Raw genomic sequence first — 24,271 nt, 5'->3', positions numbered from 1 at the left:
TAGTGCATGCGTTTTTTTTTTTTGTGCTCGTCTCTCTTTCTATCTCCCCCTTCCACTCTCTTTCACTTTTTATCCCTCTTAACCCTTCCCCCGTGCAGGGTGGCCAACCAGAACTACCTCTGGTTAACCTCCCTGCCTTTCTATGCATACATTTCTCTCTTGCAACATAGTTCTGACGTGTTTATACAGCCAGTCCCATGGGCATACTTTCTCTTTCTTTTGACTCTTATTTTTATTTATTTATTTTCGCTCTTTTTTTTTTTGCCTAGCTGTGTGGTGCTACACCTGGAGGGAGGGGTTTTGGAGCTTTGACAGGCACTTGCTTTCATTCACGGCAGTCCCCCTGACAACTGTGCTGTTGCATACCTGCCAACCTGGGGACCTAGAAATTCGGGAGATTCACCAAGACATGCAGGCTTTTTTGCACAAGTCCGCCATGAGAGAAAACGAGGGATGCAAGCAACATCAACACGAGGCGTTAAGCTTTTGTCAACACACTATCTGTCATACAGAAACAAAACCTACCACAACATTTTAGTGTGACCACTTTCCGAGTAAACGCAACCAGTCTACGAATGTTTCCCGTATACATCTCAGGAAAGGCCGGGAGCATGCAGAATGCATGACATGGCTTTAGTCAGGCATGGCCGGGACTCAGCACCAGTAGCCAGACGAGCATAGTGTGTGCACTTGGGCACAGGGCACGAAAGAGTAGGGCTGTGCAAATACAGAGGAACCCAGATATACTGAACCCACATATAAAAAAATTATTGTATATAACGAACGGCAGCAAAATCCCCTTGAATATTTTTGTATAAAATGCTTATTTTATATATCGAATGACCTATATATTGAACTTTTCTTGTGATCCCTTTCAGATTCTATATATCCAGATTCGACTGCATTATCCTTTTGCCAAATAGAGGAAGGGAACCATTTCTCTTGTGCATGCAGTGATGCAACATATTGCAACTCACGGCAAAATGCTGGCTTAACAAGGAAGGCTTACTACATGAAGGACGTCTTTTTAGCTACGCAAAAGCACACAAAAGCAAGAAACACGATTGACGACATAGGTGGTGTCGTAGTCCATGCTTAACGTTTTTACATCCCTCTGTCTAGGGGCATATTGCGACATATGCTGTTTTACTCTTTGCCAGTGGTCACCTTGACAGAATGATCCCTGTTATTTTAGCGCTATCGTACAAAGTATCAATTCGTTGTATCGGAAACTCCATTGTCACCAATACCGTAGCAAGACAAGCCCATCTAATTGAACTGCATACTATGTGGTGCAAACGGTATTTAAAATCTTCAACTCTGCACAATCCCTACCAACTGCTCCAGAATGTACAGCACTGCATATATAAATACTGAATGGACTTAGCAGAGTTACTGGATTCACTGAACTTGCCACCATCGCTGGCACAAGTGTTGCCCTGGTTTCTGAGCCAAAGTCTACCTGACAAAGAGTTTGATTCTTTCATCCGCTACTTCGACGAGTGCTACGGCCTCTGCACAACTGCTACCCCAAGACATGTCCCTTTAGCAAGCAGAGACTAAGACGAGAAATAGTCCTGGCAGTGGAAAAAATGCCGGCATGCAAGCACACACCTGATGCGGATCTTGGTGGTGTAAGTGACCAGGTCATCGAGGTTGGCTGCCCAGCGCGTCCTCAGATGGGAAAAGAACCCTTCCTGCAGGTAGGCAGCACCACGGAAGCGTGCCATATCGTCAACGTAGAAGCGCCGCTCATTGCGATGGCGCCGATAGGCGTAAGGCGCGTAGAGGGCCCGCCCAGGAAACTGCTTGCGGTCAAAGTACACACCGCAGCCCAGGATCCGCTGGTTGCCAGCGACCAGTGACATGGCTTCGCCTGCAGCCCACAGTTTGAAGTTGAACACAACACGACATCACGTAGAAGGGTAGCTGGCAAAACTTTCTCGACGAGCAGCAGTGCTCGAACTGCACGCTTGCGTACCATTTGGCATAGCGTCGATGTACAGTTTACACAGGAGGCTAGCTTTGGTCAGCGACACTGAAAGCAAACATTAGTAATAACTAAAAACGTGTTCAAGTGGTCATTTTAAGGAGAAGGACGTTAGCTGCAAGCAGACCTAGCCTCGCAGGACTTGCCAGCAACTGCTTCGCCCCGGGTCAATTCAAGGTGCTGTACAATTGCTGCAGGACTTGCTGTATTACAATATACAGCAGATCAATAGGAAAATCGGGCTTCACAATCCCCCTTCAAGTTCACCTGTGCTCTCACTAAAGCTTAGTCTCCATCTTACAAGCCTTTCTAAGCACTCTTGAAAGAACTACTTACATCCTGGTAGGTGGTGCTATAGCCTCACAATGATGGCACCACTTTTGACCTACACTAACACACAATTTTCCCACTCACGAAAGTGTCCTCTGTGTGGCATGTCAAGGTGTAAAAAATGTCACGCTTACAGGGGACACTTTGTTTTCTCCCTTTGTATCCCCCCCCCCCCCTTCTTTTTCAATATGATATGGCCACTGCCATTTTCAATGGATGGTACATTCAATAATTTTGTACTTTGGAGGCATTAACAAAAGAAATGCGTGCCAGAGGTGCAGCCTACTGCATCCAGTCGCCAAATGTTGCTGGGATTAAAAAAAAGGCATACCGTACAGACTCGTGGAAGGGCCATACTTTTTTTCTAAATTTTGACGAGGTGGGGCCCTTACACAGGACCGACCCTTTTGGTAAAAATTGCACACACCTCGAATCTACCATTGCATCAGAGTTCAATGCGCAGATCTCGCCATCTAATAACCGCACACAGAAGTACGCAGTGTGCGAAAATTCACCGATGCAAGCACAGCATCGGGGCACTTAACGCGACTGTTTCTCAGTTGGAAACCTTTTGCCAGATTTTGGGCTGCCAAGTTATGGTTGTGCCCCTTACGTGAGTCTATATGGTAGCTCCCTGCTGTCAAAATGAGCATTAAATGCACGTCAGCAATTCAAATCTGTGCCAGCCAATGGGAGTGCTTCCTGTGCGCACATAGAAGAAGTAACAATTTCTAGTGCCAGTATTTCTACTTTTCACTACATTCTTTTCCTCTTAGTTTTGCAGAGCAAAATATAGCGCTGTGGCTACCTGAAGCTCCAATCTGTCGTCTTTGTGATGGTAGAAAGATGGCAGCGTTGTGTCCACGGAAAGCGCGCAATCTGTGATCCAATAGAACCTCCTTGATTCCAATTTCCTACCAGATTTTTGTTGGCAGCATACTCAAAAAGTGCTGTCGTTTTAACTTCTATTTCGGTTTCTTTCTAATATATCCCAATGCAATAAAAAAACACCTGGAAGTGGTGAAAAAAAATATATAGTTTGGGAATGTTGATCTAATTGACTATTCTCTATGCACAGTCCCGTGGGTGGTAAATCGGAGCGGTGGGGGGTAAACCAATGCAGTGTAAGGAATTTCCACTGCTGCCCATTGTGGAAAGAACCCTGACATGATCAGGGTAACCATCTCCTCATGTTTGACATGTTAAAACAGCTTTTCTTTGCAAAAACACAGAGATGAAGCTTTAACATTTAGTTGACGCTGCATCACGAAATTTTGTGTCACTTCGCGATACTCAAGACACCCTTCGTGATTACTTCTTTTCGTCAGTGACAACACAGCAGCCTATGTGAAATTAGTGTTAATTTTCTCGAAAGCTGGTAGCAAGAATGTGATTAAAGCACTTTCACACAATTCGATGTGTATCTGACATTATAACCTTGGTGAATGTTATGTAATACCTTTGTGGTTAATCTTGAGAAGGATTGAATGTAATGTGTAATTCTCAGTGTGCGTATCCTCAAGAGGACATAGAAAGGTGAAATTTCCCAGCCACCAAAACAGGAGTGGACTTCCAACTGAGTCACTTGCGCACTTGTACCAGCTATCTGCAACAGTTGGGAGTCTCCTAGGGAATTACCAACATGCCCAAGCATACGGGCTGCACACTGTTTGCATACACACCTCATGGCAACAGTGCAAGTGCATACGTCAGTATGCCCTTGGTGAAATTTCTGGTGCCCGTACACAAAATGACATGCTGGCAAACCTGGCCTCTTAGCTCTCTGTCATAGAAATCTAAAGCTACTGTGCCTACCTTCCAAAATGGTAGAGGTAAGCATACACACGGTTGCATAGACATGGTTCGCTGATCAGACAAAGCATTCTGGAGGTTGTAAACCTAATTAAACTAAATTCTGGGGTTTTAAAAGCCAGAGCAGGGATTTGATTATGAGGAACACCACAGCTGGGGCCTCTGCATCAATTTCGACCACCTGGAGTTCCTTAATGTGCAACTAAGTCTGTGCATAAACGCCTTTTTGCGTTTTGCCCACATCGAAATGCGGCCGTCGCAGCCAAGGTTAAACCCGTGACCCCACAGCCAAACACTGCAGCGAGTGTGCTGGAGGTTGCAGGGCAGGTTTTCTGTGGCACAGGCATGCAAGGAGGAACACTCGTCACTTGTCACAAGGTGCTCTGGATTAAATGTTTCTACATATGAAACACATCCCAGCAGGATTTTTCTTTTAATTTCAAAGATTGGGACAGGATGGCTATGACTAAAGAAAAGGAAATGGACACAACTTCTGAGGCCAGAGGTTGTTGTGTAAAGGCAGACAGATGACATAACAAAGGGCAACAATGAATGCCATATTCTAAGCATTGCTGGTGTGCTTGAGTTGAGACTGCTGGGAGAATTATGAGAAGGCATCCCGCAGTTACAGCGTGTCTTTGCATCTCCCCTCTCTAATCCGCACAAGTCCCCGAACAGTGGCCATCTGCATTGTTCTGGTCCTGTGTTGATGGTGATGGTGATGCCACTACCCCGCCGAGCCACAGCGTGCGACTACAAAGAACCGAGAAGCACCACACTCACCAATGATCTGGTCCTGCGTGAGCGAGCGGTCAGGCACTCGGAACTCGGCGAACAGTTCCTTGGGGTCAACGGTCTGCAGGAACCCCGAGAGGAAGTTTGCTAGCCGCACCGCCGAGCGTGCCTCATTTTCCAGATGCCACTCACGACCATGCGCCACATCGCCCGGCAGACGCAGCAGCTCAGGGCGTTCTTGCCCGATTTTGGCACAGTTGGACGCTGTCACCTGCACACCCAAGATGCATTTGTGTGCCAGAATTGTTCGTCATGCTTACAGGGACACTAACTGGCATCGTATGTGCTTCGTTTACAACCATTCCCCACTGCCTGCCAAGATGACTGCCCCAGTGTTCCACTGTCCAAAAGACAGAAAAGTAAATGCATGTGTTCCATACTGTAAGTACTGAAAAAGCACTCATAGTAGCTCACTTGTGGAAGGCACACAAACAAGTACCGTATTTACACGATTGTAAGTCGACCCCTTTTTTTAAATTTGAAAGTCTGAAGTTGGGGGGTCGACTTACAATCGAAACCGAAACATGGCCCCGCCAAAAAAAAAAAAGCGATGCCAACGGGAGCTACAACGTAGTTAGAATTTTGTTTGCTCTATGGCCCTACCCGTATCTTTTCGCTATCCCGCGTGTTTGTTCGCTTTTCAGAAGGATTTTTAAACATTTTTGAGAGTTTTACAGTACATGCAACACTCATGGGGGGGTGTCGATAGTTGATGGAAGCGCCGCTGTTCCCATTTGCGGCGGCACCTCTCAGAACGGCGGCGCTTGCGGGGAGTATCGGTAGTTCATAGAAGAGCAGACACCTCTCGCTGGTTTCTCTTTCTGTTCGAAGGCATTGGTATTGACATGGTATTGGTTTGACGCGTTCTACCTGACTGCCGGCTACGTGCTACTTCTATGCTTCCCCAGTCGTCATGAGTGCTCCAGGCCCACTAATTGTTCCGCACTCGTTCACAGCAGCGTTCAAGAGGGCTGCCATCCTTTACGCCGAAGAAACAAATCACTGCACAGCGGGCCGCAATTTCGATGTTTCTAAACGGGTGGTGCAAGAGTGGCGACTGCAGCGAAGCGAAATTTTCACCTGAGATGACAAGTGAGAAATTTCCGATGTGCCGAAGTCTGAACGCTTTCCGGAGCTGTAGGCTAAGCTTGCGGCGTACGTCGCTGAAATGCGTGATCGGTCCCTGCCAGTGAAGTGCGACGTGGTCATGAAACAAGCCCGGACCTTCGCCTTAATTTTAAGGTTCTGCTCCGCCGTGAGTACGAGTGGCTGGCGGCAGAAGACTGCGAAATTACGCCAACCGGTCCTGTCAAAAGAGCCTCCCTGACGGCTGCGTGTGGTTGAGTGCATTTGGCGTGGGCGGCTGTTCTGCAAGATGTCCTGGTGCGGTCATTTGCCAAATTTGAAATTTCGCTGGACCACGACGCGCTGTGGGACCGCAGCAACGATGACGATGACAGCACTAGTGAAGACGAGTAGTTCTGTGACCATGACAGCTACTAATAAATTTTCGTTATCGAATACGCCCTCGGGTATGCTCTTATTTTTTTTTTTTTTCGGTCACGCGATAATGGGGGGGTCGACTTACATTCGAGTCGACTTACAATCGTGTAAATACGGTATATCTCACACACAAGTACATCCAAGCACAAATTAGATGTTCTTACACTCTTTTTCAGAAACTCAGGCAACAAAGAGGTTAACTGTGTTACCTGTCACAATGCAGGCATCTAAAGGACACATGTGAGTGACCATATGACAGTTTTCTCCATCACTGCTCAACAACGACAATTTGTGTTTTGTTCATGTATCCTGGTGTGATGAGCAAAAAAAAAAAGGGGAGACTGATAATAACGAAGCGTTGCAACGGGTACATTCACAATTGGACCCCGTGTGCGTGTGATGTCTTCAAATAGTAAGAGGAGGCGTCGCGTTGCGGCATATATTTGTTGCCCCACAATTGAGCCACACTCGTGATGAAATGCGTGGTGGCGAAACATGCAGCCACACAGCTGCAGGTGAAAGCCAGCAGGCCAAACACTGGCAACCTACGCTCAGGAGAGCGTGGCTGTCCGCGGAGCTGCCGGCTGACCAAGGCTCAGGTACACTAGCTCACGTACAGCTTGGCCTGGCATGCTGTGCAGCCTCTTGCTACGAGCTGCAATCACAGCTCACGGGCAAGCCATCTCACCAGTCATCTCTCTGGCCCAGCAGCAATCGTGGCTTGGCAAATTTGAACCGAGCACTGCAGCTTGCGCGCAAGCGGTCCACTGGGCGGGCTGGCTACTCCTGGTTTGTGCACTGCAGCTCAGATGCAGGCTGACCATTGCATGAGCCGTCACGTCACATTCCCGAACCGTCAAGCACCACCTTTGCCCGAGTGCCGACCGTTGGGGCATAATCTGCTCTTTGTTGTCTCCTCATATAGCCTTGCTCTCTGACAGCCTGTCTTCGTCCGATCTGCTGGCCCCTTTACAGCGAGAAGGCTTGAACTGTTTGTTTTGTGAACTACCGTGCCCAACCACAGTCATTCTAGCTTAGTGTGTCTCGCCCTGTTGCATACCATCTGGCATAGTCATCCTATTGCCCAGTAAGATAAATACGCTGTAATTTTCTTGAGTCCTTTCCTATTCGTGTGGGGTGCACGAGTTGGACAAAAGTCCTCTGTAGTGAAGACGAAGAGGAAGCGAGACCAGAGCGCAAGCTTCACATTAAGAGCTGTGTTGCTGCTTTAAGACTCCAGCGTCTTTTTCAGTAAATAAACACTTTGACAACTGTAATTCCTTACACCAAGCAACTGCTTACTACATGGCTCCCAGCTAAGACTGAAACAACGAGTGCGTCTGGCCCACCTTGACCGAACATCAAGTCGACTCACCGCCTTCATGAGGGTGAAGATGAGGTGTGGGTCCTTGTTGGCACCGCTGCTGATGTTGAGGATGGCCATGTGGTTGGACTGAATGCCGATGAAGCGGAGGCGGTCCTCCTCTGCTATGCGGAGCAGATTCTGCGTCTGCACCATCAAGTCTGCACACAAGAAGTTGACTTTGTTCCAACCACTCAAGGATAAAAGCAACAGATTCACGCTGATTCTGAGTCAAATATTGCACTAAGCAATTTAATATTTGAAGACATATCTTAAAGGTTCAGCAAAGAAAAAGACTGAATCCGTTTAGAGTGACAAAAGTACACTTTCAAAATCATTTTCGTTGAGTTCACAACAGGAGGTTAATTACCAGAAGACGAAATGAATCCTAAACTTCAGTTTTAATTTCATGCCAAAAACCGCAGCACCAGTATGTATGTGCAACATCAGGAATTTCAAAATATTATCTCATAATCAGGCCATTGTGGCAGAGCAAACACTCCGAAAACTTGCTATGCTCCCTCTCTGGCTCAATTAGAATGTTCCATATCTAGTTGTAAAAAATTAACTAGGCCCAGTTGGATGCTGTAAAAATCCACGATTCTGTCACAGTGACCTCGTGTGGGAACGTCAATGCGACGTCGCCACCCATCTTTCGTTCTAGTGTGATTTCTGGCTTATAATGCCTTGGTCACGGTAAGAGTGCACTTTTTGGGGATCACAGAAGATGGATCTATTATTACAGTTCTACTTCTTTTTTTCATCGATGTCCCCTTCAGCGGAGACCCTGCATCAACACTTTTTTTGTATTTCTGAACTGATTTTGATAAAACTTGTGGAGTTTATGTATTTCCATGAGTTAATTCAAGATTTACATTCAGTTATCTTAAACAATAAATATATTTCTAGAAATTAAAAAAAAATCATAACAAGCTTGGAGGTGGGCTATTTGCTAAACTATATAAGGTGTAATATATGTCAACATATAAAAATTATCTTGATTAATCTGAGTATGCAGTGGTACAAGTATTAATGCTCTTGACTGATTGGAACCAAAGTTACAGCATGTCAAGCTTCTTAAAAGCCTCGACTCATAGTAACACCTAGGAAAAATTATTACTTCTTTAATATTTCTGTCCTAATAGTTGTCCATATTGTATACCCACAGCAATTTCTATTTGTCTATCTTTCTGAAAAATAAATAATTGTTGTGATAGGTTGTGATTGTTGTGAAGTAGAACCAGAGATATCATCACTCCCAAACAGTGACACCACCAGAAATTTGTTTCGAGAACACGAGAAAAAACATTCCACCATATGTTTATGATGATTATAGCAGAGGATAAACCAATCAAAGATGATACAGAAATCCAATCAAGCAAGAATAAATGCCCTATGCCTACCTGGAGCAATGGAACACATAAAGATAGCTGGGCCAATTTTCCGCTCCCAAGAGCAGGGTCTCCCCTTCCTACAAAGCCCTGTACCATTATCCATCTCTCCCGTATGCACTACCAAGTATCTCGGCAAGTGTCCATTAAAAATGTCCCATTATTTCGGACCTCATCATTTAAATATCTAGGCATAAATCTTTGAACAAACCTCTCATGAACTGCTTATATTACTACCATCCATGCAAGTGCTTCTCGATCACTGGGTTACCTGCGCCGCAACCTTCGAAACTCACCTACACTTATCTGCAAACTGGCATTTCAAACATTCGTTCGCCCACAGCTTGAGTTTGCCTCTCCAGTCTGGTTTCCTCACCAAAATTACTTAATTAACATGCTGGAATAAATCCAAAATTGAGCTGCACGTTTCGTTTCCCAGAATTATGACTACCATTCTAGTGTAACTCAAACAATGCTTCGCCTTTCACTCCAGCTGCTAAGTAATTGTCACGACATAGCCCTTTTGTCATTATTTCATAAGTACGCCCACCACACTAACAAACACTCTCTACACTTAGAAACGTCATCACACACGTGGCACAGATTACACAATCATCTTAGCTTCACATGCATCTATGGTAAAACTGAAGCATTTAACTCGTCTGCCATTCCACGTGCCATTCGTCTTTGGAACAGTGTCCCCGATAACATAGTTGCGGAAACTGACCGTGAAAAATTCAGGCACTCACTCAACTCGCTTAACACTTGTTAACCATTGCTATCATACTCATTGTTTCGTTTTATTTTTCCTACTTTTTCCTTGCATTGTAATACGTTTGTTATAAACTTGTAGAATTCGTTTATATTGTACTCATATACAGGTGTATGTAGCTACAGTAAAAGCTCGCTAATTCGAATTCCACGGGGATGTTAAGAAAATTCGAGTTTTACAAAATCAAACGAACTAAAGTCAGAAAGAAATCACTCGATTAAGGCGCGTACAAAGTCCGACGAAGTGTGAGCACGTGCGCACAGATGCTATGTCACGTTGTCGTGAACAACAACGTCTACACTTTAAAGCACTGACACAGCCAGCGTAACCGGATGCGGTCAATGCAGTCCGACATGCCCGACGTCGAGATGGCTCTTGCTCCATCCGTGCGTTCACTGTGCCAACTGGTGTGGATGGACAAACGCGTCTCTCTCCAGCCAAGCCTAAACAAAGGGCCGCAGATAGAAAAAGCAACACTGTGTAACCCGTGCGGCGACTCGCCCACGTGCTCCCCTATCTAGCACTCTCCCCATCCACGATGCTGCGGAGTTTGAATTATCGGTGGCGGGGCAGATTTCAGTGTAAATTAGCGGGATGTGTTACATACTGCTTTCAATACATTGCTAGACAGACCGCGGCGGCTCCTTCGAGTTATCCGAAATGTCAAACCAACGAGTCGTGAATTAATGAGCTTTCACTGTAATATGTTTCTCTAACTTTTAGGCTGTGCACTTGGCTCGTGTTGTTTTTTCTCTACCTTCATATTGTTACGAGAGTGTATGTGCTTGCTTGATTCTAGCCCCCCTTACTCAATGCCCGATGTAAGGGCTTTGTAAGATATTTTACAAATAAAATTAATAAAATTGCACCTTCTGGCTATCTCATCACATCTTGTTCGAACCATGTGACTCCAAACTCTCATTCGACAAGTAATTTGGCGGTGTGCTGAGAATCCACAACTGTCGACACTCCATGCAGGTCCCCGGGAAACCTGCCAAGCTCCATGAAGTGCCAAGAAACGCCCAGTAGTAGAGAGGCTAGGCGTAGTGCGCAACACATTTGGGGCCTACAGTGGTGGTGGGCAGGCTATTTGGCAGCGACGTGCAACCCTCGCTGACGACTGCACCAGGTTGTGCAAACTTGGTGCAGTCGTCGTTCAAGATAGCACTGAAACCAAGGCATGCCGAGAAAGAATGACAGTTTTCAGCACATATTGCACAAGAACACTCATAACACTTCATCACAAGAGGTCTTACAATTAGTACTGACTCTACTTTGAGTACAACAAAACCTTGTTCATTAAAATTTCAAAGGACCGGAAGAAATATCCGAATTAACCAAATGTTGAATTACCGAGAGCCTCAAGAAAACAAGAAAGAAACGCTTGCTACATCAATACAGTTTTGTTTGCTGAATGAATCAGAAAATCCTGCTTTAATTTTGCACAAAAGCATTGCAGAAGCTGCAATTCTCATAATTTCGTGACTAATTAGCACACGCAGTGATAAAGGCTGCGCAATTTCCTTTGCAGCACGGCTGCAGCGCATGTCTTTAGAGAGTTTTAGCCTGTCCGGTATTTCAACAAAAGCAGGTGGTTTAGGCGGATTGTCAGATGGGCAGAGGCGTAAATGTGAAGGGCTGGAGCGGTGCAGCCACCTGGTGCTACAGAGCTCAAGCAAACAAAGACAGAGCTAATATTGCAGTAACCAAGTATATACTACTTCATTGTTGGCACAAATTTTTTGGCAGCAGCATAATCGTGAACATTATTACGCCCCTGTCAAAAATTTACAGCAGCAGCAAAGAAGAATGTACAAAGCTCTGTGCTTGTTTCATCGAGATTTGCACCAGCAGGTGACACCACAAATCCGGCCGCTCACCTTTACACTCCCACTTATCCAGCAAACTTACTGCGCTTGACGAAATAGTTGACGCACTAACACACGCTTTTCGCTACTGTGCCGCACACATTCCACTATTTTTTTTGCGAGTGAGCTGGTTGCCATCAAGGCGTTCAGCCATAGCAATGTAGCCGGTGCTCTCTATCCTCAACAGCTGTGCACTGAGTAGATGCGAAACTCCTGTTTTCCACAACTACTGTGGACGTTACCGTGGCAGCTATCAATGTGATCGTGGGCGGCGACATTGCAGTTCTGAAGGCAGGCAGCCGATGCACGCACCAAGTCAAAATGAAACTAACATTCACTCACTAATCGAAGACGAAACTGCGGTCTCTGTTGAAGGGATCATGGATGGGAACTATGCAGTTTTGAAGGCGTGCGGCTGACACATGCACCAAGTCAAAACGAAACTACTGTCTGCTGCAAACGCTGCAGACGAAACCGTGGTGGCTATCGACGGGATCATGGATGGTGACTATGCAATAATGAAGGCACACAGCAAGCGGCCAATGCGCTGTTATGTGCAGCGATAATCCAAAAATAAAGGTTTTAAAGGCACAACTAGGCACAAAGCGTTCCGAAGTTGCAGTCAGTTGTGTATCCTCAGATGCTATACGATTTCTGTATACGATTTACAGTTATGACTACGCTGCTTCATTTTGGTTTAGCAGCATTTTTGTTTTTCTTTCATCGCACATGTGCGATGCTCCATACTCGCTGAGCTACCGTACTAAAACCGACTGTGTTGCGCTGATCCATGCATTTTTTATTAATCGTCTGACATATACGTCAGCGTGCATGCTAGTGGCACCTATCAACAAACAAGAGAAATGCACAAGGATAAGTTACGGCCTTTGAGATTCAAGCGAAAAAGCTTAGGCATGCTGCCCGTTTTCAAAGGATGTGGTGGCTCCAAGGTGCTGGCGGATTTATTGTGCGGCTCGCGTCTTTCTGCTACACACTGTGATGTGCTTTTTACGCGGGCATGGGTAATGGAGGCTCCTTGGATCGAGCGCACCTTGTGTTTTGCCATCATAGTGACTTAGTGAGTGCAGAACAGGGAGACTCTATCAGTGGCTCGTGAAACCACAAGGAGGGGCCTGCGGAACCCACTTTCAAAACACACAGTCTAGGCAATGACAAGACAGCATTGCTCACAGCCAATCTTCTCGCAGTTGAAGCCTGTGCGGTAGTCGTGCTCGGTGGCACGCTCGATGAGTTCACCATGGTATGGGTTGCGCACAATCCGGGGACGTCGGTAGCCAGGCCGGCACCGACACTGGTAGCCACCACGCCGGAAGCCGTAGCCGTGGACTGGTTCACACTGCAAGGATGCGGCATCGTATATTGAAGACAATGAGCCAGTCTGACAGTGTGGCAAGCAAACGAGCAAAGGCATTGAGGCAGGCATTAAAGAAGACGATGCTCATTTTCATGCATGTTTGTGTCATTCCTCTATGAGCTGCCAGGTAGAACATTTTGGCAATGAGGAATCGTCCAACCCATGCAAGATTCCTTGTGAATTCCCTGTTAAGTCAACGCAATCACCATGCCTGGGTAACAACTGCCACTGCCTTTCCTGACTTCACTTTTTTCACTCTGGCGTTTTATAAGGCCAGTGAAGGCAGGCCTTTAAAATGCCTCCTTCAATAATCTCACAAATTGGACATGTTCTGGCCATGTCCGACATGTCTGTTCCATGAAAAAAAATTTCTTAAATAAAGGGTAAAATTTTGGGACTAGCGACACCGAGTTGCATGGCATGTTCACTACAGTGATTATTGCACTAAACGTTCTAGAAGCGTCATCACAGGGAATGGTGCACCCCGTGATTGCCTACTAACCTCAGTGGTGTCATTCTTGCAGCGGGATGTCCCAGCAAAGTAGTTGGGCCGGGGATTTCCACTCCCGATGGGGCACTGGTTGATGTCCAGACGCTCAAAATCCAGCTCTAGGACAGCCACCGCCACGTACCTGGGTGTGCACATAACTTCCAATGACAACTGTGGCTGAGACCAAGCAAAATTCCTGACTGAACTAGCCAGGCATTAAATTGCAACAACTGCATTCAGTTTGCCTCTAATTCAGTAAAACCTCGATAATTTGAGGCATTTCGGTTGATTCGAAAAATTTGGACAGTACCTTCATTTTCAATGCAAATTCTACCAGATAATTTGAATAGCCTTCGTGGCTCTATCTGGATAATCCGTAGTTTCCGGCCAGCAGCAATGAGCTATGCTTAGGTTAGGGCACTACATACAATCGCCAACCAATTTTCCAGACCTCACGGGGACTGAAAAACAGTCTGAAAAGCTTTTTCAGCCAAAAAAATAAAAGTTATTTGGCTTAAAGTGGCTTAAAAAAAAATCTATAATAGCGCCCTGCCTCATACTACGCTTGGAAGTAATCAGACTTGCTTAGATTTGTGCAAGAGTGACATTGCCTCGATATACAGTCTGACAAGAAGGTCACCGCGTTGGCGATTCCTGCCAGCAGAGTTCACCATGGTGATAGATGGCACGATTTCTTTGAACCACTTGGCTCTTGCAAGCATACTGGAGGTAGCACCGATCACACAAATGCGAAGCCACACAAACACCCACAACGATATGGCAACATCTTCGAGACACACCTGCTGAGTGGACTTGCCACGTGCAAAATAGCAACCGAAACTTCAGAAGAAACAAAAAAAAAACATCACACATTAAGTAATTATGACGATAGTGCTGACCGGAAAAAGAAAGAAAAAGTGCAGTCTCCTGGATGGTTTTCTCTTTATGTTCCCCACTTTCGTAAATGCCCTCTCAGTAAACTTGAAGAATGTTAGCGGCAAACACCCTGGAACCACCAGTGAACTTCGTCTTTGATCAGTGATGAGTGGTGAAATTCTTGCAGCGGTTTGCTGCCTGCCACCACGCTAACCAACAGCGGATTTTTCTCCATCTTTATTATGTTGCCTTGGTTCTTAGGCATAATCAGCACTATCTTACCGGATGTTGGTGACTAAAGCTATGGTTTGGTGCCAAGTCAACACAGATCTATTCGCAGCAGCTTTACAACTCTAAGAAAGCTGAGAAGCCACCTCGCCAACAAAAGTGAGAGTATGGGGGACAGGCTGAATGGCGCCTACTTTCTACATGGCCACCATTCTTCCAGCATCACATGTGCAGGTGATGCACCTGAAAAATCGAGTGAGACACCGTACAGCGCACAAAACTTTTGTCACCATTATGCATTGGATCAATAAAAAAGGTGGCAGTGCCTATTCAAATAACTGAGCAGGCCCAAAAAATCAGTCAGCAACTTTAAACTGTAATGCGGTTTATTGAACAGTCAGGAACGCGACCGTCTCAGTCGAGCGTCAGACACCGAGAGCGCAAGCCCCTCTTCATCGGCGAGCTGATGATGATAGTGCGTCCATGGGGCGCGCCAGTCTTTTTCGCTACAACTGCCCCCTGGAGAAGGAGCCATCCTGGCGACTCAAGGAGAAGCGACGACAAGGGGGTCGTAATAGGGTTTAAGCCTCTGGACGTGCACTGTCTCGCGTCCGCGACGCCTCAAGTCAGTAGACGGCATTAGCGGCTCGACGACGTAGTTGACTGGCGCCGTCTGTAGGACAACGCGGTAGGGACCGTGGTATTGAGCGAGGAGTTTAGAAGGTAGACCAGGGGTGCTTGAAGGTATCCAAAGCCAGACTAATGAGTCCGGCTGGTAGGTGCAGGGAGGTCAGACATCATCGTGACGGAATTTTTGGAGACTGTGGTCTTCCGCCATGAACGAACGGGCCAGCTGACGGCATTCCTCGACATACTTGGAGGCTTCAGACAGAAGTGTGCCCTCTGATGGGTCAGGCCAGTAGGGGAGAATGGTGTCGAGCGTACAGGTAGGTTCACGGCCACAGACGAGAAAGAATGGTGAAAATCCCGTTGCGGCCTGTGAAGAGGTGTTATAGGCGTACGTAACATATGGCAAAACAAGGTCCCAGTTAGTATGATTTGATCTAATGTACATGGATAGCATGTCGCCTAAAGTACAATTGAAGCGTTCTGTTATGCCGATCGTTTGCGGATGATAAGATGTAGTGGTGCGATCGACGGTATGGCACGCGGTCAGAAGGGCATTAAGAACTTCGGAAAGAAACGCACGCCCTCTGTCACTCAGAAGTTTTCGTGGTGCCCCATGACGCAGTATAAAGTGATGCAGGAGGAAGGACGCAATGTTGCGGGCTGTCGCTGTTTGCAGTGCCGCAGTTTCTGCATAGCGGGTGAGGTGGTCGACAGCGACAATAATCCAGCGATTGCCAGCTGATGTGCAGGGAAGCGGACCGATGAACGTCGAGTGAGTAGACATTGCCTCCTGAGTTCGTCGTAGCTTTGACAAAGTTCAGTGACTTCGACCACGGTCCGTGGGCTTTTCAAGAGGAGCATTTGGAATGCGTCGTCTTCGATGCCCTTCATTACGTGACGGATCTTGTCAGACTCGGTTACCAATGGATCTACGCGCTTGCAAAGGTCCACGACGTCTTCTGTGTACTTAGTGAAGTTTCCACCAGGTTGCTGGGAACGACTGTGCAAGCGCTCTTCGGCACGAAGCTTCTGCACCTCAGGGCGACCGAAGACTAGCGTAATGCGCGCCTTGAAATCTGGCCAGGTACTGAGGTCGTATTCGTGGTTGTGGTAACATACGCTAGCGACATCCGTGAGGTAGAAGTTCACGTAACTGAGCTTCGCAGCATCGTCCCATTTATTGTAGGCACTCACCCGCTCATATATCGAGAGCCAATCTTCTACGTCGTATTCACCGGAACCGCTGATGATTGGTGGATCGCGTTGATGCACTAAGCCAGGAAAAATCACTGTTGGCGATGCTGGAGGTGTTTGGCTGGTGTCGTCAGGCATTATGGCCGGCATTGTCCGATTACGTAGTTCCAGGGCGGTTGGGGAAGTACTACCCAGCACAGCTCCACCAAATATGTAATGCGGTTTGTTGAACAGTCAGGAACACGACCATCTCAGTCGAGCGTCAGACACCGAGAGTGCGAGCCCCTCTTCATCGGTGGGCCGATGATGATAGTGCGTCCATAGGGCGCACCAGTCTTCTTCGCTACAAGACAAATTATTCGTCAACTAATTAGAGTGTACCAGAATCGGGCAGTACGGATAAGAAAAGAGGTTCTAACAATCCCAGCTGCACTACGAAGGCAGGTGAGGGGGCTCTTTCTAACTCCTTTCAATTAAGCTGGCTGGGAAAGGAAGATGCACACCACTCTGCTTGCTCTGGTTCAGTTCACTCTCAGCTGCCCGCACGTCTTTCCTAGGACAAGATGGATGGAAACAACTTTATTATAAATCCGGCAAAGTTTAATGACCCCGGCTCAGGTCTAGGGGACTTCGAGGCTTCACCTCGTCACCGCCTCTCGGGCCTGCTAGACTGCCCACTCTTGTGTCTTGAGGTTGGAGCTGCGCAGTGCGGTGACCCACTTCGACACAAGAGCCTCCGGAGCTACTGTCACTTCAGCTGATATTACAGGACGCTCCCATAACATGTGAGAGAGCATTGCTCTAGTTGCCTGACATAACTTGCAAAGAGCACTCGGGTATTGCCAGAGGAAAATGTGGCACAATCGCACCAGACTGGGAAAGGTTTGTGTATGCAGGACATTACAGTAGCTAGCTACACGTCGAACCTTCACCTTTGGCTTGGGTCTGTCTGCAGAGTGGTTCATGGGAGCAAGAAATTTTGTTCACAATAATCATTGCCCCGTTTTTGGAATTTGATTTCACCGGAATTTTAGTCTATTCAAATGCATAGGACTTTACCAGGAACAACAGAGCAGTTCGAATTATTGGGATTTCACTCTAACATCATACTTGCACAACTACAATGTTAGTTCTTTATCCATAAATACAGAGAGAAGGAAGGGTCAGAGGTTAACAATGGCCACAGCCCATTGTGTTTTGCCAGAAGTGCAGTATGAGAAAGCTCCTCGAGTCATATGCTAAACGATGCTCTGAAAACTGATGTAGGATTTAACTTCACAATGTGATGAGTTGAGCCACATGGGACATTGCTGGAAAGTCAAGCCGTCAATGACAGGATGCGCATGTCTGCAAATAACACAACCCTGCACGAAGAAGGGTGGAGGACCGAATAGACGGTAATCAGCTCTTTTTGTTTGTTTTCATTCTTGTATCATTGTTGCTGCTGTTACCAACAGCACGGCCCACTCTAGTCGGCTTGCACCACGCATTTTCATGCACACAATCATCGAGTTTCTCACTATATTACCTAGAGGAGAATCTGGCACTGCTGCGCTGTGGTATACACGCAGACATGTCGATATATTGCGACTTCGGATTGACATTTTTCTCGGAGAGCTGGGACACCTTGAAGACGCACCGGGTAAGCACCGTTCCATCTGTCAAATGATTCACTTTCTACAAAAACAGCACGTGGAAAGCTGTTTTAGCTTTACTATTACACAAAAACATGTTTTGTTTAATTATGAGAACTTGTTATTGCACGTACAATTATATTAAACATAAAAAGCATCAGCGGGCCACTAAAGTTGGAGGACAGACAAGAAGACTCGCGCTTTCTTTGTAACAGTTTGTCGTCTGTTCTTGCTTTTCTTTGCTTGCTTATGCATTGTAGGTGAGTAAATTTCATTGGAAGATGTAATATAAGTTAATGAAAACCTCTCATGAAGATTTTAATTTAAGACTACGTTATTTGTGTAGCCATATTCATGTTTTAAATGAAGCCTCTTACAACACCAGCCAACACAAGCCTCGCAGACACATATACCGTCATTCCCATGACAGCACAGTGCCCCTTAGGAAACTCCCATAGACGGTAGTGCCAGATTTCCCTCTAGGTGTTGTAATGAGAAACTCTATGCACAATACCACAGGATGTGATCAACCGTTAGGGATGCCAGAGTTTGCTCAGTGCGCACCCTTTTCAACCCCACAATAGCTATCATGCAAGAAGGCTTACTTGGGGATCTCGATGTGACGCCACTGCGTGTGACGCGGGTAGATGTCAGGTATTGGGGAAGTTGCACCGTAGACCCACTTGTTGGATCGCTCACAGTCGAAGTATGGTCGAGACCACTTGACAGGTCCCGGATTGTCTGACGGATCTACATGGGAAGCACATTGTTGCCCGAATTAAACTTAGCACTTCGGATGACCCACGGAAAACAGGCTTCAATCAGTGATGCTGTCCCTATGTGAATGACCCTAGTGATATTACTGCCTAGTCACTCCCAATCAATCATATGCAGTGATATTGGTGATGCACTGGCTCTATCTTGCAGTACACAACTCGGCTACTAGTACCTGAGCCCAATTTCATGCGTCCCCCCTGTGCTGTTTTGAATGCTTACTTCTGAGTAATGTAGGAGGTGAAAAGAAAGGTTCAGCAAGACGTTACAAAATGCATACCTGCCAAAAACGAAATCTTGATGCACACACAACTGAAAAATAAAGTGCAGTCCCTGCAGTGTGCATGCAGTAGATGGGCGCAGCATGTGGCATTTTGATTCTATAGAACATGTGTTAGTACACAAATCTACAACAAGATGGCAGTAGTAAGAAGTGCAATACAGTGCTGCCAACCCCAAAAAAGTCCCTAGATGAAGCAATTTTTAAGATTGTTTAGGAAAAAATTTTCACATCTAGAGAAAACTTGTGGAGGAAAAGAAAAGTCACCAGACACTAGAAACCACTGCTACCATGCCGTGATGACTGATACATGGAACTGCGGACATGACGGCGCATTTTGATTGCAGTCAGCGCAAATTATCTTCAAATTATCATGCAAAGTATAACTGGTACAGCGGCACCTTGTTGATACAATCCCTTTATGCCATTTTAGCCATTTTCTATGCAATAAATTAACACAGAGAAAAGGTGATAAACTTCAAGACAAATACTCTGTCAATCTAGCTCAAATTGATATCTTCCAATAGTGTCCCTTCAAACAAGTGTGCTAAATCGCACTTGTCGAATACCAAATTAGGTAGTCAGTCTTACCATGAGCAGGGAACTTATAAGCCGTAAAGGATGAGTTATAAACCAGAAAGAAAGAAAGAAAGAAATGGAAGATGGGTGGTGACATGCTTCTGAAATTTCTTGCACAGGCTTTCCATGACACACATTTTAAAAGCATTTGCTCCGGGTTACATAGGTATAGAAGGATGACATTGCATTTGAACATGACCAAAGACTCAGCCTGGCTACTTGTGGGTACTTGCCCTGCAAGAAAACACCCGGAATACTAAAACAAGCGCCAAAATCCTTGTCATCGCACTGATGTCACACGTACTATGACTTGGCATGAATGAAATAGAATTTTTAAACACCTTGCCTACATAAACTGATTATATGCTCCTATTCAGTACCCATTTCATTCCACTCTTGTGAAATAAAAAAAAAAACAGTTAGCCCCTAACATTTTTATGCTGCCTCATGCGGCATATGTTCTGCCACATCTCTTTGGGAGAAATGGGTGGGCAAAGCGCGAGAGCAGTGCAGCGATAAGGGCATCAGAAAAGTAACAATCTTTCAACCTGTATTAGGTCAACTTTGCTGCTCCAAGTAAAACTAAGCAGAAGCAATGAAACAGAGTGAATACACAGATTACAGCTACTTGATTTACAACTGTAGTATATTCGCTCCGCTGGGACAAAAGGAAATGTCTTCACTGTCCAAAGTTTGTAAGCACATGGTTTGTTTCAGAAAAGAAAGACTGTTTCAGAGGAGGAAGACTCCCTCCGAACCTCCCACCTCAAGGAGAGAAGGCCGCCGACCAACACACCAGCCATGGCAGGGACCGGATGCTTGCAGTACTGGGTTATGCTCATGTGTGTCGCTGCCATAGGAGCCATCCGGAGCCGGGGGCCATCTAACTAATATGCGTGGCGCCCATGGCTAGCGCGGCCAATCACTACACGACCATTTACAGACATCCTTTCTTTTTCCTCACTGTACAGTCAAACCCATTTATAACAAATTGGTCTGTGTGTTAAAAATAGTTCAACAGATCCAAACCAGGATATAATCGACCTTTACAATGTACTCGTTACACACCACAGAACAGAGCTGCGTAAAACTGCTTAAATGTCCTATGGCAACCCGATTCATGCAGCAGCGCATGTAAGTAACATGCTGTCAAGCACGGCGAGCCACTCTATAAAAAAATGAAATGCTCAGAAAGCATACATGGAACAAGAGATGCTGTTGCGGGCAGTTATATGGAGCAGGTTGTAGGCGTGCGGAATTCAGTACAGTAAGCCCTCGTTAACTCAACACTGTGAAAAACCATAAGATGTTTTAATATAAGTGGAATTTTGGCATAAGCGAAATCACAAAAATAGAAGCCCTTTGGCCACACACCGACTACAGGGAGCCTTTCCGTAATACCACTAGTAATATTTTAGGTCACTTTTGCGTGCTTTAAGCCTTGCGACATCAGCATTGACAGGCAACTGGCACTGTGCCAAGACAGCATACTTGGTGCACAGTCAAGAGAATTGATCTTAATGATATATTCGAAGCCGATCATTCAAGCATAACCATTTTCAGACATCTAAAAAAAAGAAGCTGACACTGCCACTTTCCACATCATAATGAATTCTAGACAATATACTTTCAAAAACCGTAGTTGGTGAAGTGCACAATTGTCAAGCCTTTAGCAGACACCTCCAAGTGACACAGCATTTCACTTGTCCATCTTTGTTTACAGAACTTGTAACAGACTACTTTGCTCCATGATTATGTCTCACAATGTTTTTGTTGTTTTATAAAAAAAAACACCCTTTACAAAATGTCCCTACAGGCGACTTTTAAGGTAATGAATTCAACTGAACTGAGCATTCACGCTTGACGGTCGAGCGAACATGAAGGTAGCATCCACATCAAGTTGCAATCTTGCTGAAACGCTGTGGGCTTGCATACTGGCTTATTTTTGAAGCAGTGCAAGAACTGATTGCACCTGCTCAAAAATGCCAATCATTTTGCTCAAGATCATGATTAATATGCCGTGACCACATTGATGTGCAGCTGACAGTGCCCTAAATGAGAGGGGGAAGAAACAAATAGAGCGACACCCAGCATACCACTGCCGCAGAGGCCAGAACAAAGTGACAGTGAACAGCCAAGCAAGTGCGCATGAACGGTGACTGATAGAAATAAGCGCGAAAGATGAGCACGGCCTGGCACAGCATCTCACTCGGCTAGCGAGTAACCGCCGTGTAAAAAAGTGAGTGCAAGCGACTCTACCTATGCTGCACCGCTGCCCTTTTCCTGGTGATTTCGAAGTCGAGATATCTCGAGTACAGCACGAAAACTTTTAGAAATAATAGGCGAAATACACGTGGGTTTAAACCATGGCTGGAACAAAATGTAACTTGACCATCAAGATATCAGGGTTCCAGTTAAGGAGGGTTTACTGTACAACCATTCCAGGGACTATTTAGTGTGTATGAAAATCACTTAATACCTTTTGCATGTTCAACATAGAGTGCAATACACTGCACCCAGTTTCACTAGAGAATTTTAGAATAGGGGCCCCAAACGTTTTGGGGCCCCAAAGAAATAGCGTCGAGGCCACTGCGCATGCACGATATGCAAACTGTGTTTGGATTTTGCGTTGGGAACAATATTTCACCGGTATAGCGGGAGCCCACATAGCGGCCCCGAAAGCTTTGTGTCAGCAAACAAGGCGGCACCGATCGAAGCGACGGCTCTAACCTAGCGCGAAACTGGGTTTGATTCGTGGTAACACATGAAGTTCGCAAGCTAGGAGAAGTGACTGCAACTATCGCTTTTTCTCAACTAGCGTGTGTTATGAAGATTAATCCATTAGACGCCACTGATTCCGAATGCGATTGTGAATTTTATGGCTCATAGGCCTAACACGGCTAAGCTTGGCTGGTGAAGGCACATAAAGTTGGTTTGCTCAAAACTAAGCGCAACTAATTGTTTGCTGCTTACAGAATAACCTATAAATTGTAATTAAGTGTGAATACATGCAAGTCAAAATTACTATTCCTATCACAAAATAGTATATTTTGTTCAATTATTTCTAATAGCTTTCCTTTAATGCCGTAGTGGCGCTGTCCAGCGCAAGACGCTATCCGCAAACGTAAAACCCTATTCTAAATCTCTTCACTCCTGCGTGCCCCAACGCTAACACCTGCAAAGTTCTTTGGGGCCCCAAACTATTGGGGTCCCTATTCTAAAACTCTCTACTATCATTTGGGTTTCACTGTAGTAGCTATATGTAGTGCCAGGTCAGACCAGAACCAAAACCCTTCTTTTTAATGCACCTTGAAACTTAGTGGAGGAAGTCACTAGCTGCTTATTTTCAGGAAACAGAAGGAGGCTTGACTCACCCGGAGGTCCGTGCCACACAAAGGTCTCATTGGTGCCATTGAAGTGGGTGATCTGAATGGTGTACGTAGTCTTAGAGTCCTGCCGCTTGGTCAGATCTGGCAGCCAGTGGTGGTACCACTCGTTGATGCGATACTGGTCACTCGAGTAGTTGCGGCTTGGCGTGTCCACAGGAATGGCACCCAGGTCCACAGCATCGATTGTGTTCAACGTTGATGTGCCCTCTAGATGGTATGGGTCATTAAAGTCGTCAGCCCTAAAAGAATGCAAGGCAGCACGTGTGAGCAAAAAAGCCCAGTAGAAGTGGTCATGGCATAACCACAGTAAAGCCCTCACATTTGTCAACAGCTCAGCAAGAACAGCTGCTGCCAACGAAAGCAAATGCCCACGCAAGACTGAATAAGTCATTCGTGAGGTTCAACATCCTGAAGCAACACTGGAACTATAAGCAACAGCACAGTGGAAAGCTACAAGTTAAACTTGACTCTCGAGGTTCTTTACCCCAAGTACACGAGCATTTCTGCAATTTGCCTTTATCAAAAATGCAGCTACTATGGCTGGGAATCGAAATTGTGACCTTGCGCTTAGCAGGAGAATGCTGTCACTGAACCACAGCTAACAAGCATGCACAGAAGAGCATCATTTCCTCACACAACCTCACGCAAGCGAAAAATATATGCCATTGATTGTTTGAAAGGCTGCCTGCTAACTGCCATGGTACAAGCTGGTTAGGCCTGCTTTTCAGCCGCACTAAAGCTGAATACTATTAGGTTATGCTGGATGGGTAAATCACGGTTCCAAAAAATAAAAAAAGGCCAGTTTTACCATTAGCGGAGGCTTGGTAAGCCAGAAAAGACTCAAACACGAAAGAGGTGCAATGACACGACCTTGAAGTTTCCAGCCCTGCTCCTAGCGGGGTTTGACAGCACATGCTTGGGAGTACTCAGTTGTTATTTAATAAATAAAGATAACATTGCATAATAAAGAAGCCATACACTTAACACAGCAAGCTTCG

At 45.8% G+C, this 24,271-nt stretch overlaps 1 protein-coding gene across 1 annotated transcript in view; it reads right to left on the bottom strand.

Annotated features, from left to right (window-relative positions):
• LOC135913841 (uncharacterized) overlaps positions 1-24,271 on the bottom strand; it is a 59,843-nt gene that overhangs the window by 23,549 nt on the left and 12,023 nt on the right. Inside the window, exons 3-9 of the mRNA XM_065446537.1 lie at positions 23,259-23,512; positions 18,857-19,001; positions 13,702-13,831; positions 13,016-13,181; positions 7,806-7,954; positions 4,916-5,138; positions 1,615-1,876 (exon numbers count right to left, since the gene is read on the bottom strand). Coding sequence (XP_065302609.1) covers positions 1,615-1,876; positions 4,916-5,138; positions 7,806-7,954; positions 13,016-13,181; positions 13,702-13,831; positions 18,857-19,001; positions 23,259-23,512 — 1,329 coding nt within the window. The remainder of the gene's footprint in view (positions 1-1,614; positions 1,877-4,915; positions 5,139-7,805; positions 7,955-13,015; positions 13,182-13,701; positions 13,832-18,856; positions 19,002-23,258; positions 23,513-24,271) is intronic.

This window comes from Dermacentor albipictus, chromosome 5 (assembly GCF_038994185.2).
Source record: "Dermacentor albipictus isolate Rhodes 1998 colony chromosome 5, USDA_Dalb.pri_finalv2, whole genome shotgun sequence".
NCBI classification, from domain to species: domain Eukaryota; kingdom Metazoa; phylum Arthropoda; class Arachnida; order Ixodida; family Ixodidae; genus Dermacentor; species Dermacentor albipictus.
This window is presented reverse-complemented; position numbering and strand designations above follow the sequence as displayed.